The 15,877-nt window shown below is 44.4% G+C and overlaps 1 protein-coding gene across 1 annotated transcript in view; it reads right to left on the reverse strand.

Annotated features, from left to right (window-relative positions):
• LOC119394599 (L-asparaginase) overlaps positions 1-13,170 on the reverse strand; it is a 34,625-nt gene extending 21,455 nt beyond the window's left edge. Inside the window, exons 1-9 of the mRNA XM_049415910.1 lie at positions 13,012-13,170; positions 12,669-12,786; positions 11,951-12,062; positions 10,416-10,541; positions 9,028-9,111; positions 8,311-8,437; positions 7,776-7,885; positions 7,446-7,631; positions 4,426-4,487 (exon numbers count right to left, since the gene is read on the reverse strand). Coding sequence (XP_049271867.1) covers positions 4,426-4,487; positions 7,446-7,631; positions 7,776-7,885; positions 8,311-8,437; positions 9,028-9,111; positions 10,416-10,541; positions 11,951-12,062; positions 12,669-12,786; positions 13,012-13,156 — 1,070 coding nt within the window. The 5' untranslated portion in view covers positions 13,157-13,170. The remainder of the gene's footprint in view (positions 1-4,425; positions 4,488-7,445; positions 7,632-7,775; positions 7,886-8,310; positions 8,438-9,027; positions 9,112-10,415; positions 10,542-11,950; positions 12,063-12,668; positions 12,787-13,011) is intronic.
• Positions 13,171-15,877: the final 2,707 nt, after the last annotated feature.

Genomic DNA, 15,877 nt, shown 5'->3' on the forward strand with positions numbered 1-15,877 from the left:
GCCCCGGGGTTTCAGGAGGCGTTGCCCGTGGTGTTTAGTGTCGCAGTGAATTGCATTCAGCAGTACGACGATACCTGTTTTCTTCTGTTTTGCTGACACCTCATCAACCAAAAATTCGAGATTAAATTATCATTCGGAAAATTGATGGCTATAATTTCCCCGCACAAAGCACTACTGACAAAAAAATTCATCTCCAGCACTTGTCAAATGGGTGCCGCAGTGCCACCGTCGGACTGCGGAGGGGGTGGCCGGGCCCCTCCTTAAAAAATTTGGGGGGGGGGGCACCCCCGCCCCTCCCCCCTGACTTTAAGCCCTGGCCCAGTCTATATATTATTGTGTGTAATAACAGCAGATCATTATAATAAATGATTACGTACAGATCAGTCGGTTTATTTATTAATGAAGTGCCGGAATTAATAAAAGAAAAAAGAACTGACTTGTGTGTGGCTGTTGATTTGGGTAATGACTGATTTGGGTGTGGGTACCCGCTGTCAAAGTGGCGCCGATTCTAAATAGCGATTGTTGGCATAAGAAAAACTTTTGAACTTAACACTGTTTCGTTGACTGATACTTTGTAAACTAATTTAACACTTACCGCTGTCATCGCGGACGCGAGCGCCTTGTTGCAACTACCGCGAGCGCCTTGTTGCAATTTATACTGAGCGAGACTGTACCTAATCGGCCTCTTTCAGTAGGCATCGGCAAACTTCACTTCCACGAGGCTCTTCTGATTAGTTGGGACTCAATGTTCCAGCGGCCTATGATCGCTGTCGGTATGAGTGCGCCATGCGCTTACAGGCTACATCGAGCCGTGTTTAGCAACTTCCGGCGTGTTGTTAACTTTTACTGGACTCGCCAGCGTAACGGTGTTCACGAGACGCCGTTAGGTCAGGCGGATAACCAATAACCTGAGTAACATGGGTGCAATTTGTGTAAGCTGTGCCATGTTTTGTTTACTGCTCCACATAATCGTTCCCAACAAAACTTCTTTTCCGCATCGCATGACCTTTCGTGTAGCCAGGTATTGAATAAAAAGATTAGCTCATGAAAACTTTTTCTGTTGATGTGGTTAGCCGATTTGCGTAGACGAAATCTTTCGTACTTTCTTTTTATACGTTGTGTTTCGCTTTGCCCTGTTCCAAAATAGCAATCGCTTGCGCGTGTGCGTGCTGCGCATGGTGATTACATAAACAACTGATACCGCTCCGAAGCTGTTCTTGGCGTGCGAGTCTGCAGTGGCACGCTAGCTACCGGTTAGTCCGCAGGCACGTGAGCCATCAAAGCGCCAACTGGCACACTTTGAGCACGTGATTAGTGCGGAGCTGAGCTTCAGCTACGGTGCTCAACTGTTAGGTGTCACGCGAACCTATCGTAAAGTGTGTCGTGCGACTGCGTACTCAAAGTGAACGGATCCGGCAGTACGTGCCGCACTAACCTCCGCCTCCTTACCCACTCCACGAAAAAGCCTATATTTACAACTCACGAAAAGCGTGAAGCACGACGTAACGAACTGCGATGAAAACGCAGAGAAGACACGCACGTCGGGGGAAACGCAGGACACGTGACCACCACATAGATACAATTTCGGGCGTTCGTGACGCGCAAACATGGGACGCAGTGTCAATGAAAAGTTGCTTTGTAAGTAATGCTCCCGTGCTGCTTTCAAAAGGTTCCTTTCACCGCTTTATCGGCCGAATGCCTTCACTGCCATGCAATAGCGCTTTCCCCCTTCCACTTAATTTGGCTTGACCTTTATTTTCGGCTGTGTTTGCACACCATCTCACTTCAAGCGCGCACTGCTAGAAAATTTAAAAATAATTCAACTGAAAGAGAGTACCGTAAATTACCTCTAAGGCATTGCACGCTTATCTTAGAGAGAGACAGAAAGAGAAAGGAATATAGGAAAGGTAGGAAGGTTAACCAGACTACGCCCAGTTTGCTACCCTGCACGTGGGGAGGGATATGCGGGGTTAAAAGAGAGAAAACGCGAGTGTATACAATACAACTTGCACAGTCCGCTGCGGTGGCGCCTTGGCTGCGGTGCTCGGCCGCTGAACCGAAATACGCGGATTCGATCCCCGTCACGACGGTCGCAGTTCGATGGAGGCGAAACGCTAGATGATCATGCACTGTACGATATGTCAGTTCTTGTTAAAGGTGTCCAGGTGATTAAAATTATGCGGAGCCCTCTATTACGGCGTGCCTCATAATCATATCGTGGTTTTGGCACGTAAAACACCGTTTTCATGTACGCGTTCAAGTTTGCTCTTGTTTGTTGTACACCTTGCAACACAAACACAAATGGTCAATCGGGGAAACGAGAGGCGGACGCTTTAACGAGAGCGTTCGCATACCGGCGCTTTAAATAACGACGAACGGAGATGGCTGGCAATTACGTCTTGTGCGTTATGCTGCGTTTTCACGATACGGGTAACTAATGCAACTAAATTAGGTAAAGGTTAACCGACGCCCCAGGAGCCGAGCAAGCTCTGAAAGCGGATGAGTCGGCTTGATCGCACGTTCATCTAGCATATTAGAGAAAAAATCGCGAAAAAGAAAAAATGGAACTAAGCTAGAACACATAAACAAACTTTTTCATGCCATCCTTCAATACATAAAATATGGCACCCCCACCGCGCCGCTTATGCACGGCGAGGCGTTTTAGTGAAGGCAATTACCTATGAAATAATATCCCGCATTATATGGGCTATGTCTCCCAATGCGTTATACACGTGGTTTTCAGGGAACGTGGTTGTCCCTATCAACCTGGTGAAATCATCTGTCATGAAAATTACCGGATAGCGAAGGACACCAAACTTTCATTGTGCTGACTGCAGCCTCTCTTCTGAAAATACGAACAGGTGAATTCAATGTATAGCCGGCATCGTGTTGTATAAGGCGAAAGCCTTACATATGCTAATCAAGCACGAAATGTAACCATCGGCGTCGACGTCAACAAGAGTGATGCAAAACATCGTCATGTGATGACATCACCATGTGACGTCATCATGACGTCACAGGTCGCCACAATTTCTGCCGTCACTATGACAACATCACGTCACTTCACATGATAACGTCATTCCAAGGCATCGTCGCTCGGTCAAAGGTGGGGCAGTCCCGGAGACACAGCAAAACGGGATGAGGTGCAGAAAGCTTCTAATGCCTCCGACCTCGGATGCTGTGCAAAACCAGGTTGGATGCGGAAAACCTTCGGAGGCAATACAATTGACTGAGAAGAAAGAGAAAAAGACGGCTTTCGCTTTCCAATCGCCTCAGGCAAATGGATAAGGGCCCGTGTGACTTTTCTTTTTTTGCTTAGAAATACAAAAAATTAGGTATGTTCAATTATTTTTATTTGTCACGCAGCCTCGCAATGAGTAGACCCCGGTGGTCTGTTGGCAACCATTCTCAGACTGGCAATGCAAGCGAGAAGCGTGACCGAAAAAAGAACACTCAGTGTATCAGCAGTGGCTTCCAAGGTCCAACGCTGCCCGCGTTATACTGGACAGTAAACCCACGCTCGGAAGTCGGGGTGAGTTCACCGCGCAGACTCTCCTGCATTTTCTGGAATTAAAAAAAAGAAAAAAAAACTCTACACACTTTTGGTCTTTAGAACATACGCGAACATGAATGTCAGTGCTTGCGCGCGCTTATCTCGTGATCGCGGCGGTTTGTACGTCTCGCGTTGAGAACACGAAGGTCACTTGGCTCACTGCAGCGGCCGCTTTTGCGAAAGGAGCGCGGTGCTCACGCAGAAATAAGTTACAAATGTGACAGTTAGTTCGCTCTCATCCTGTTGTATGTTCGTTCCGTGCGTCCTTTCTGCTTGAGCAGCGCGTTGCAAGGTTCGAGCTGCTTGCCGTTCTTCGCGTGACATTACAATTTGTTGCTGTAGCATTCATTCCTTCGCCCTTGGGGCGAAAGAATGCTCAACAAACGCTCAACTACGTCTGTGAAGATACGTTTCACTTTCGTGTTATGCCGATTCCTACGACAGAGGGATCAGCCATGTTTCTTTTTCTCTTTTAGTTCGTTCTACTTTCTCTTGTTTTTGTTTGTATCTTCAAAACAACCATCATGCTGTGGGATAACCGGTTATAATGTAGTCCACGTTCCCATGTTTTTTCACATATAAATAAAAATGTAGTAAGAAACAAAAAACCTGACAGAAAATTTAATTACGGTGGTAAGTTTTGCTAAGTAATATTAGTAATGACTTGCAGGCTGCATTTATCTCTTCATGATTGCACATAGGGGTCATAATAAGTGCAACGATGTAAGCCGCGTAAAGACTTTACATGTCGCTGCGTAATGGTTGACAACTAGTTGCGCACCACATTACCTTATAAAGCAAAAGAGTGATGGTTACGTACCTCTCTTTTTTCTTTGTTCGTCCATTTGGTGTTAGAGATGACGAAGCTTAACTTCGTCAGCGCCGCTTCAGGAGTCATGTCCGCGCCTGGTATAGCACCAGCCTTGAGTAATTCCTGTAGACAGCCGAAAAACGAAGTAATATTAGAATAAGAACGAGTACCAACTTCATGATGTTGGGATAGCGAGCTCTAACGCAAACTACCTTCCCATCTTTTGACAAAATAAAAAAACGAGTCCTTAAAATTCCCCATCTTTCGTTCATTCATAGCAAGAGTCTTGTTCTGGCAGACTTCATGCTTTCAGGTTGCATGCGAGGAACTATTGGTCAGTTGCCAGCTCGTAAAAAGATCACGTGCCCTCACAGGATTACCGCCACCGTAGCTCAATTGGTAGAGCATCGCGCGCGTCATTCGAAGGTTGCAGGTTCGGCTCCTGCCGGCGGCAAGTGCACAACAACAACAACAACAACAACAACAACAACAACAACAACAACAACAACAACAACAACAACAACAACAACAACAACAACAACAACAACAACAACAACAACAACAACGACGACGACGACGACGAGGACAACAACAACAACTTTAACTTTGCCATGATTCCGGAGCGATGGTGTGTTCTCCAATCAGATTGCGCATGCGATAAAATTGGTGTTTGTTGAAAATATTGAAGGAGGCTGACCGAGAAGGAAAATGTATACTGACGCCTTTCGGCTCCCACACGGGAGCCTTGTTCATAATGAAGGAGCTTCACTGTGAACAAGGCTCCCGTGTGGGAGCCGAAACGTCAGTAAATATTTTTAACCATGGGGGCGTCCATCAGTGTTTCCACCAATGTCTCATCTCGACCAGACGAGATTTCGTCGGACCGTCGACTTCAAGAATGGTGTTTGATGCTCTTGAATGTGGGCAAGCATCAGTGACTATTGTGGAATGTACGCGATGCATGTATTGTGTAGAGGGAGTATTCGATCCTTCAGGTCGCATTCTAGGACCCACTACTATGCCCGCCGCTTTCGTTGCGATTTTACTGCTGCTCGTATGTTTGGGTATACGTTCAACCGATAAATAGTTAGACCCGCAATCACAAGCCAATCCTATACTTATCGCTCCACCTATTTACCGCTTGTGTTTCCTTAGTGAGCGTTGATGACAGAAGACGATAAGCAGAGCAAATTATAAGCGTAAAGTTACTTTGTGAATCTTGGCTTACATTGTTTATGAAACATTTTATGGACACGAAAACAATGAGGTGGCGTGATTGGTGATGGGCTTCTGCGCCAACTGAGAACACGCATGGTTTGATCGCAGCGGATGTGTGCTCGCTTCATTATTCAGCGAGCTCATAGCAGCATTTTGCGTTGACTTAAGTTAGAACTGCATCCGCCGTTTTACGAAGGCCTAAACATTTTTATAAACGCTTTTTCCGTCTACATAGACTCGTGTCTTCCTCAGTTGCAAACACACGTCAAACAACGAATATATCCTAAAGTTGGCTTCTCCACGTACATGCTACTTTAGTGGAAAAGCCTACGATAAGTTGGCTTCATCTCGACAATCTTCCCTTATTATTTGTGCAACAGATTCGTACGTAACAAAGTACGAGTAATAGTTATAACCGCTTAGTTCCCCGGTAGTATTGTAACTAATTTAATTTGCTCGGCAATGATAACTATTATTTGATAATTTTTGGGGGGGAAGAAACACATTTAATTAGTAACGTTATTCGCAAGACAGGCTGCAGCAGGCTACATAGCTTTGAGTATTCTAATTTGTTGGAAACTACAATAGAGTCCTCCACATGCCCCGAATAATCCCTTTTTAAGTACGACTTGAATTGAGTAAGAAATATTCGTACATTATTTATTAAGGACAGGCTTTCACAAAGGCGTAAATATGTATAGACAATGACCAGGAGTCGTAGGAATCGGTGGCTATTCAATAACTTTTAAATACTTGACGTCGAACCGAAAATAGTTACGCATGCAAAATATCTCTCGACTTTAGTACTCCAAAGAATTTAATCATGCGGTATAAGGAACGATTTATGAAATATTCACTTGTAAATTCACAGAGCTCCGAATTTATCAAAGTTCCTGTGTTCAGAAAAGTTTTAGTCCGCATGTATATCTTTTACCATTAACTTTTACCATTAATAATATAATGATTGCATGGATTAAAAAAATATTAAATCTCTCAAAGATCGAAAAGAGGCCATAAGGGACCGGCTTACCGACCAACTTTTCAAGTGACAGAGAAATGAAAAAGCGTAAATACACAGAAAAAAGAGAGAATAAAATAGAGACTACGAAAGCTACAACTCTGCGGCCCTAATATACAAGTATACCGTTTCTGAGTATCGTTTGTGATTCGCAGCCGGCCTTCGTTAATAATATGCCCGGCATCCGGAATGGCTAGCGTTTGCTTCACGAGAGTACAGAGTGGTGCATCATTCACGAAAAAAAAAAAATGCAGACCAAAGGACAGAGGCGACACCAGTGCAGGCATTTCCTTTTACGAGCAATAGTTGCATAACCAGATTTTTCAATAATGGGGCCTATCCTATTGTTTTGTTGACTGATTTTTTCCCTCTGTACTGAGTAAGAAAACTGCGCCTTTACTACCTGTTCTTTGGCTGTGACTATTAGCCTGCTAATGCGCAGTAAAGAGCTTTCTAAAGTACGTTCAGCAACGCTGTCCACAAGCTATTACTTACTGCAAATGAGTTCAGAAGAATCCCGCAAGGTGGCGGATGTGTGTAACTACCGCCCGATTGTAGCACAAAGCCACAAGGAAATCCGTGCGGATTTGTCAGAAAGAAAGCTTCTTTGTTGCCGAAAAATTAGCCCTGATCCGGAGATCGAACCCGAGACCAACGCCTTTCCGGGGCGTTCGCTCTACCACAAGCCAAGAAACTAGCAATTGGCAGCGCGAGGACGAATTATTCGACAACTCGAAGCACATGGACACACATTATTGCAGAGGAGTTCTGCGGAATCCCGCAAGATGGCAGAATGGTTAGGAAAGTGGTTGGTTGTCAGTTTACATTCCTAAGCCATTACTTACGCTGCCCGTCGCATAGGCGGGATCCACGGCTCCATGAGGACATTGGGAACAGCTCACTATGAGGACTCCTCGCGCAGCGGCGCGGCGAATGGCATCGATAATGTCCTTGCGGTTTGTGGGTGCATTGCCTGCACCGTAGGTTTGCAGCACGACACCTTTCATCTGTTTCCCCAAGAAGGCCTCCACCTGGGCAGCGACAAGTTTTCAGAGATAGCGTACCTGTTACGACTCAGTCCACACTGCACACATTTATAATGTGTTAGAGAACGCGCGCATCTGATTGTCTTACCTTCTCCTTCGCTTGCAGAACAATAGGGCCCCATTACTTACCAATTCAGCAGTGATGCTGGGAAATAGGCGTAGTATGCCCACATCTCTGCTCAAGGTCGTATGGGCGTGGAATTTCCCTTCTGCAGGTGTCAAGATGAGCTCCCAGTTGACTGAAAAGGAAGCTAATTTAGTACTTCATTGTGACTATGATTCGTACTGTGTGGTAGTGGGACAACTAAAAAAAGCAAAGGCACCCATCGCTGTAAGTTGTGTGTTTGTTGGCAGTTTTACAAATGCTTTTCTTAAGTGTATCGTGTAAGCTTGGGCAACGAACGTGCGTGTAGGCTAACGTCATGCTTGTACAAAGGTTTATATATCGTGTGTACACAAGTGGGCTCTGTATAAACAAACCGCTCCTGTCACTCATTTTTAGGCTATTATCGAATGCGCGCCTCCCCCCCCCCCCCTCGTTCTTGTTTGACTTTCACAATTTAGTCTGCGTAAATGAAACGTCATGGCGCACAGACAACTAGATAGAGGATCGAACTTTTTGTTCGCGACTGAATCTCGAATACTGCAAGTATTGTAAACTCACTTTCAACGTGGATGCCAATGGTAGCAAGCGGGGACATATTGAATGATGCGAATGCATCTAGGTGCGATGAACTGAACTTGCTGACCCGATTGCCACGAAACAGTTGATTGTGGAACATTAACGTCACCTGCACGTTGAGAACGCGATGGTTAGCTTGCTTACGGGGTCGTAGGAACACACACACGCGCACAAAAACAGAAAGCAGGGACATATTCTGCTATGATTCGGGAATGTCTTGTCAATAACTGCAGTTCCGAATTACTTCTCCTACATTAAAGAACGCATACGGATGCAGAAGTAATACAGAATTTAGAATAATCAGATAATTTTTTTATGTGTAAAGAATGTGGCCGTTACGCGGCAACTATTTACTTGGAAGTCGGATATTTGAACGTCAATTATAACTTATCTACTATGCACGGAATGCAGTTGCCCAGTTTTTTCCCCGCATATTGTTACGTATAACAGCTTGCAAAAAAGTTCGAATAGGTGAACATGCAGGATTTTACTCATACTAAAATAACTCACATATTCTAGTTGACATGAACGGTTTCAATCAGAAGTACTGGTTCAAAGATGAATGCAACAAATCCTTGCCATCGTTATTACCGTTAGGGATATCGCTTTTGATGCAATTAATTCTGTGTGCGCAGTTCTGAACAGATCATCTGAAGCGGCTATAACATTTAGCTCTAAACTGCACTTTTGTCTACTTACTTCTGGTATAACATGATTCCCAGCTATTCCCAGAGCTTCCAGCAAGTTATCTCTCCCATCGCTGCGAGCTTCGTAAATGGGAATCTGCAGTGAAACGGGCCCACAAGCAAGACAAAAAACAAACAAACATACAAACATACAAGTTATCATTATTGTGGCAATATCAAATAGAGCAAGACTATTATCGTCGCGAGAACAAATGCGTTCTGCAATTTTTAAGAATGCAGAATAAATAAATGTAAATATAGTTAAGAAGCTACAAACAAGTCAGTGCTGCCCATCACAAGCGCGTGCTGTCTTCCTGTGATCATGCACTGTCAACGCAACGACGCTACTGGTTATGATATCGCTCGGATGTTTATACGAAAATTTTCCGTGTTCTCGCATTCCCCAAGTCATGAATATTTTATATCAGACTATGAGCACCAATTCTTTCCTTCGCTACTTCTTAACGATGTTGTGGCAGCTTTAAGTGACTGCGATGACTGCGATAACTTTCGAGTGACACCTATGTTTCTCTTCTAAGCACTTCCGGTCGAACACTTACTTCCGGTTTTTCGAATATTCAAATAACATCCTTAAGAAATAAAAGTGGTATGAAGAGAATGGTTCTGGTTCCATTGAATACATATGACATCGAAACAAGAGTTTACTTAAGATAATGCCCAAATTACTGTCAGGATAATAACGAAATTTAATTGAATGAGTACATTGAAAAAGCAGACAGTTTTTTTTGTGAGCAGCTGGAATCGTTGCGGCATCTGGCGGAGAAGGTCTCAACCACGGGCTTCTTTCTGCGTGGCTTCTGAGATCCGCTTCGGCAGTCAGAAGAAACACAATGTTGACCCAAGAAATACACCAGGGCACACGAAAGCCGAGGTGCGAGTGGCACTACCATACACCTAAGGCAGGGATTAGGGTCCCCTACAAGTTTTCATTACACAAATAAAGCGCAACCAGCAGTGCAAAGATCGTGTTATATTTAACGAAATTGTTGCTGGGGAATACAGGACTTGTAAAACGTTAGCGCTTACTATGCGTATACCCTTATTCAAACTATTTCGCTTACTGGAATGTAGTTAGCGAAGCAAAGTAAAAGTAAAAAATGCCACCTAATTAAAGTAAAGCTTCTATGAGGGCTAGCTGGTGCGAATACATAGCTTGTTCGCGCTTCCAGGAACTGAACGAACTGGCACAGACACATACCCTGCGTGTGTCTCTTCTGTGTCAATTCGTCCAGTTCTTGGCAGCGCGAGCAAGCCATGTCACTTAATTAGAAATGCCCACTAAGTATTATTTGACATATATATATCTCATAAAAATGCCTGCAGTGATGTGTACGGAAGCTCAGAAGCATATTTCCAAAATGTCGGTTTGCGTTTCCGTACCTGTGATCCAGTGAGGATAACCGATTTTCCCAGACACTCGAGAAGGAAGGAGAGGGCGGATGACGTATACGCCATTGTATCCGTGCCGTGAAGGATGACGAAGCCATCGTACAAGTCGTAGTTTTTCTGCACATATAGGTAAAAAAAGGATAAAAAGAACACAGGCTGGGGGCAATAAAGTATACCCCCACTTTTCAGCCTATCTTAAGCTTGACAATTTAACTCTGGTTCATTGGGTTGAGGCAGTGCACGAATGGTTTATAGAAATAAAAAGAAAGAAAGAAAATATAGAGCAGTACTGATATTCGATTGATTTACTACACTTGAAGACTGCGTACAGTGCACTTACGTATATTATTTAACGTAATCCATCGTCGTGATAATCATCGTCATCATCATCATCATCATCATCTAATTTTATGTCCACTGCAAGACGAAGGCCTCTTCTTATGATCTCAAATTACCCTATCTTGTGAGAGCTGGTTCGATTTTATTCCTGCGAACTTCTTAATTTAGTCACTCCATCTCTGTCGTCCTCGGCTGTGTTTCCCATTCCTTGGTAACCATTCCGTTGCTCTGACCGCCGGTTGTCTGTTCCGCGCATTACGTGGACGGTTCAGGTCCATTTCTTTCGCTTAATGTCAACCAGAATATCCGCTATCCCTGTTTGTTAACGGACCTCTTTTTTCCCATCTTTCGATCCCTTAAGGTTACGCCTGCCGTTAGTGCATATAATTGCAGCAAAATCTGGCAAGATACCCAAAATAAAAGCTTTCCGAGTGCCATTAAAGGAGCATTGATGCTTATATTGCATAGCTCAATTACGCTTGCTGCGTCGGTGTCTTCCTATTCTAGCTGTGAACTATGCATGACCAACATTCGGTAGCAATCAAATGTATACGTGTGCAACCGCGATGGCTGCACTGAATACCCCAAATGACCCAGAAGGAAGTACAGAATAGCAGATAGATATCTCGACGACCGCTGCAACAAGCATCAGAATAATGCGTCACTGCTGTTTAAAGTCAAATGTTTTTTCACCATTACATAATTAATGCATACGCTCCATCTCTTTAAGGCTATAATCGCTTTGTAAATGCTGGCACCGGAGTAACATGCCAAGTCTGTAGCTATCATTGTATATGATTTGCTATTATTGTTCAGCTCAATCTTTGCGAATTGTGATCAGCCTTACGCTAATGATAATCTTTGAAGTAGCCATTTCAAATCAAGCCTCCTGAAATATTTAACTGTTGAGCCAAACAGACCCAAAAATAGTAGCTCAACAGTTTTGCTGAAGATACGGCCCGCAGCAAAGTATGAACTGGTGGCATCACGAATACGTAAAGGTGAATTTAATCTGGGAAATTTAAGCCGACACTCCTAGTTAACCTAGAAGAGACATTTATAGAACGTTTCAGCGGACGTCGTCATTAAAGAAATGGAATAAATTATTATTATTTATATGACCATACAGTACTATCCGAGAACAAGTGCTGGAGACCTTCCACTGCACAATGTAGCGAAAGTATCACCTCAATGTCACTGGCAACTTTCGCCCAGTCATGAACCGTCACGTTGGAAGAGTCTATTAGCGGGCTGTACTCGGATATGCTGTAGACAACCCGCCGCTTATCTCCCGTCGATCTGCAGGAGGAGCCCCGATGGGAGAAGGAGGAAGAGATAAGGGATTTCATTAATGATAACCGGGTTTTATCACTGCGTGTTCGCTGATACATGCAGAGGAAGGTGCTAGAGAACTCTGAGAACGCATTTGGCAGAAGTTTCAAATAAGAAAAAAAAATGACGTAGAACATTCGTTGTTGTTGTTACAATAGTCCTTCTAGGGGTCGCTAACATTAACTCCGCGACGGCACTATTATAGGTCTGAACATATATTTCGTTTGTATAAGCTTTGTTTGTTACTAGCGGGGCTACTAATAACATAGCCAGCACAGGACTGGCCCGATTTCGCTCTTACGAAAAGAGTTACCGTATGAGTTTTCATTGAATACTGCTAGTGCGAACGCCTCTGAGTTGTGGTGCGATCCCAAATGCGTCAGCGTATTTCTCGCAAATTTCCTTCTCTCCTTCCTTCATCTCTCTGCCGTCTTTCTTTTTCCCTTTCCGATTACACCAGCACAGGTTCACCAACGGGACACCTTTCTGGTTCCTATCCCTGCCTTATGCCCTTCTGTTTCCTTCCTGCCCCTGATATACTTGAGTCGATCGAGTAAAACGAAATTCACTTACGGCAAGACCAGCGGGGGATTTGCGCATTCACCGAAATGGCTTCTCATGTATTCCTCGTCATGTAGCTGCGGAAACTTGCGCAACCGCTTGTCGAGGATACCCGGTGCCGGCGCGAGAACTGCGAAGGATCAGAAATTTATTAGTTGTGCAATGGGTTTAACGCTTACAGCAAAGAAAGAACAACCAGAAAGAATATAGTAGAAGGCTCCACTATATTTCCACCTCGTTTGTCCTGACTATTCGTTTAAGGCTGCTCGTTCTTCTATACAGTGGGCATGCCATGTAGTTGCTAGGCTAGAGAGGTGTATTTAGGCAGGACATCAAAAGTGATGCTCATACGTACCTCCTTTCTCGTCTTTGACCATGCCAATGGTGCCGCCTGTGTAAATAACCAAGACGCAGGCCTGTTCCGGACGAGTACACGAGCACAACAGGTCTTTGTCGCCGGTCAGTGAGCGTAGCAACCTTGGGGCGTACGAGGCGTCCATCGCAGACTGCTCTGCCTTCTGTATGGAAATTCCAGGGTATACCTTAAGGTGTTCAGCTCATGCGCATAGAACCACTTGAGGGCCAGGTATCTGGCCGTCGCCAATGCGTAGCGTTTAGAGATTAAACTTTGCTATATGAGCCCGTGCCATAGCGCGTACAGACAGATAGTACTGTGGCAACTGTTGCGAAATCTGTAGGAACTAGCGCTGAGTACGTCAGTTTCACGCCTCAACATCAACATTAGTCGCGAACGGTGTTCAATGTTGCAATCATGCAATGTAGACACCACAAGGTATCAGCGATCACCAACTTGCAAAACATTTGTTTCGTATACGCGCAGAAAGTAATAATCTATAATGGTGCGTCTAACAGTTTGGGTGAAAAGGTCTAATTGCCAGGTTTGTGATAAGAGTCCCTGTATCAAGATATCGAGCGATTATTTAGGCATTGCATTGTCACAGGCTTGCGCACATGCGAGATTATTGCGTAGTTTCACAAGCAAAGCCCGACAGCAACTCAAAGTGATAGGGAGAATACTTTATACTTGTGGTGTTCTCACCTACCTTCTTTTTAGTCTGAATATTTCCTTGTTATTCGACTATGCTGAGGAGCGGGCTGCGCCTAAAGGACACGGAAACTGCACCTAGGTGTTTCGCGAGAAACCCAAGTCGCGGTTTCTACAGGTCACCACGCGATGTTCCTCTACGAAAGTGAATACAGCCTTCGCTGAGGAGCCGACCTTGTTTCTCAAGCCACCTGTGTGCCGGGCTCCCTGACGTGTGCTCGTACATCACAAGCGGCTGCCTATACTCGCTCTATTCTCAAATTCCGAATAGCACACAACGAGCCATTCAGCCTTTGGTTTATTACTCCATAGCGGAACCCGTGAAGGGAATACGAAAGAGAGGAATACAGCGTACTTATCACATACGTGCGGTAGCACTAATATACGACGCAGTGCCACACCGACGGTGTTGGCGTCCGCTACCACTCGGAGCTTTCAGCTACTTAGTGCAGCACAAACATAGTTATAATTTGTGGGTTTTTACATACGAAAACCACGATATGATTATGAGGCACGCCGTAGGGGAGGGCTCCGAAAATTTTGACCATCCGGTGCTCTTTAACGTGCATTGACATCGCAAAGTACACCGTCCTCTAGCATTTAGTTTCTATCGAAATGCGACCGCAGCGGCCGGAATCAAAGACGCGACCTTCGGGTCAGCAGCCGAGCACCGTAACCACTGTTCCACCACGGCGGACTGCAACAGTAAGGTTCAAGAACAATGTCACAAATGAGAGCCTTTTCTACTAGGAAATTTCTAACGAAACATGCAATGAGGAAATCTGGACAGATTGTTTTTCTCTCAAAAAATTGCCTTACGCAGTCTCCTTTTATATTCATCCAGATTATGCCGGCTCCTCACCAATAAATCCATACGGCCCTGACCCCAGATCGCTGCCCTGTGATAGAGATTAGGTTTTAGATTTTAGTACTTGCATGTGAGGTAAAGATACACTTTATACATCCAATTTATACGATACAAGAGTGCGAAACAAGCATTAAAAATAAAATAAAACAGCGAGACGTGAAAATAGCCCCAGCGTAGACGTTATTGTACGGAAACTCGTTGGTCTCGTCTATTTCCCCTAGTCTGTCTTAGGTCAACAAACGCAGACTGCATGTGATTGTATCGCACTGACTCATGGACTCAGGCTGGAAATAGACATATGAACGGGAATTTGTTTTCGACGAAGTACTACAGCATAAATAAAATTCCATGCATACAAAGGAGGAAAGTAATGCTGTTTTCAACTTCGCCGGAAGAGAAAAACATACTTCTTCTCAAAGGAAAGTGATTTAGCACCGGTAAAAAACAAAATTATTTCCAACCTGATGTGGTTGGACTAATAAAGAAGCAGGAAATTGGATTCAAGATTACCATAACGCCATCGATCAGACAGACCTCGCTTTCTCGTTTTAATTTTGTGCTTTGGGGGCTGCTGGCAACTGAGGTCAGTTTATTTTTATTTCTTTGTATCTAAGGAATGCTGCAGTTTTAACAGTCCTGCTTTGGCACAGAAGTGTCTACAGGCGACGCTGAAGTTGGCAGTGTTTGATCTCATTTATAATGTAGGATATAGGAGAAGCCGTAATAGGTCGCAGGAAACAATGTGCACTACATCACAGCGCGGAATCTTCCCACGATGCACTAGAAGTGTTTGGAGGGTAAACGCAAGGAGGAAACGCTTCTAGGTGGCAAAAAAAGAAAGAAGACTGTGTTCTAATATATTCCGAAAAGACGGTCTTGTTTAGATGACAGCGTTTGAAGAAACACTTCGCGCGAGCGCACTTTTACATTTACGAATTTCCCGTTTCTTGAAGTGGTGGTGGAGAATGTTCCGCAGTACAACTTTTGCAAATGGACTACGTAGCATTTTTGCGTTAAGGTTCGCGCACTTGCAGTGGGTTAAAGTAGACCTGCAACAGTGACAGTGCTTTCAGAGGCAGTGACTGCAATTCTTAGCGACTGCGGGGCCTTAAAGCAATAACGACGACAGTTATTTGCCACATTCCCGTTATCAGTATAAGAACGTGCACAAGAACACGTGCAACGTTCTTTGTGAGTTCCATGTGCAGATTTTTATTCAGCCGAGCCTCATATCAGAAACTTAACGTTTATGGCGTGGCTCAAGCCATTAGGAACATTGGACGCATT

This window comes from Rhipicephalus sanguineus, chromosome 5, assembly GCF_013339695.2.
Source record: "Rhipicephalus sanguineus isolate Rsan-2018 chromosome 5, BIME_Rsan_1.4, whole genome shotgun sequence".
NCBI classification, from domain to species: domain Eukaryota; kingdom Metazoa; phylum Arthropoda; class Arachnida; order Ixodida; family Ixodidae; genus Rhipicephalus; species Rhipicephalus sanguineus.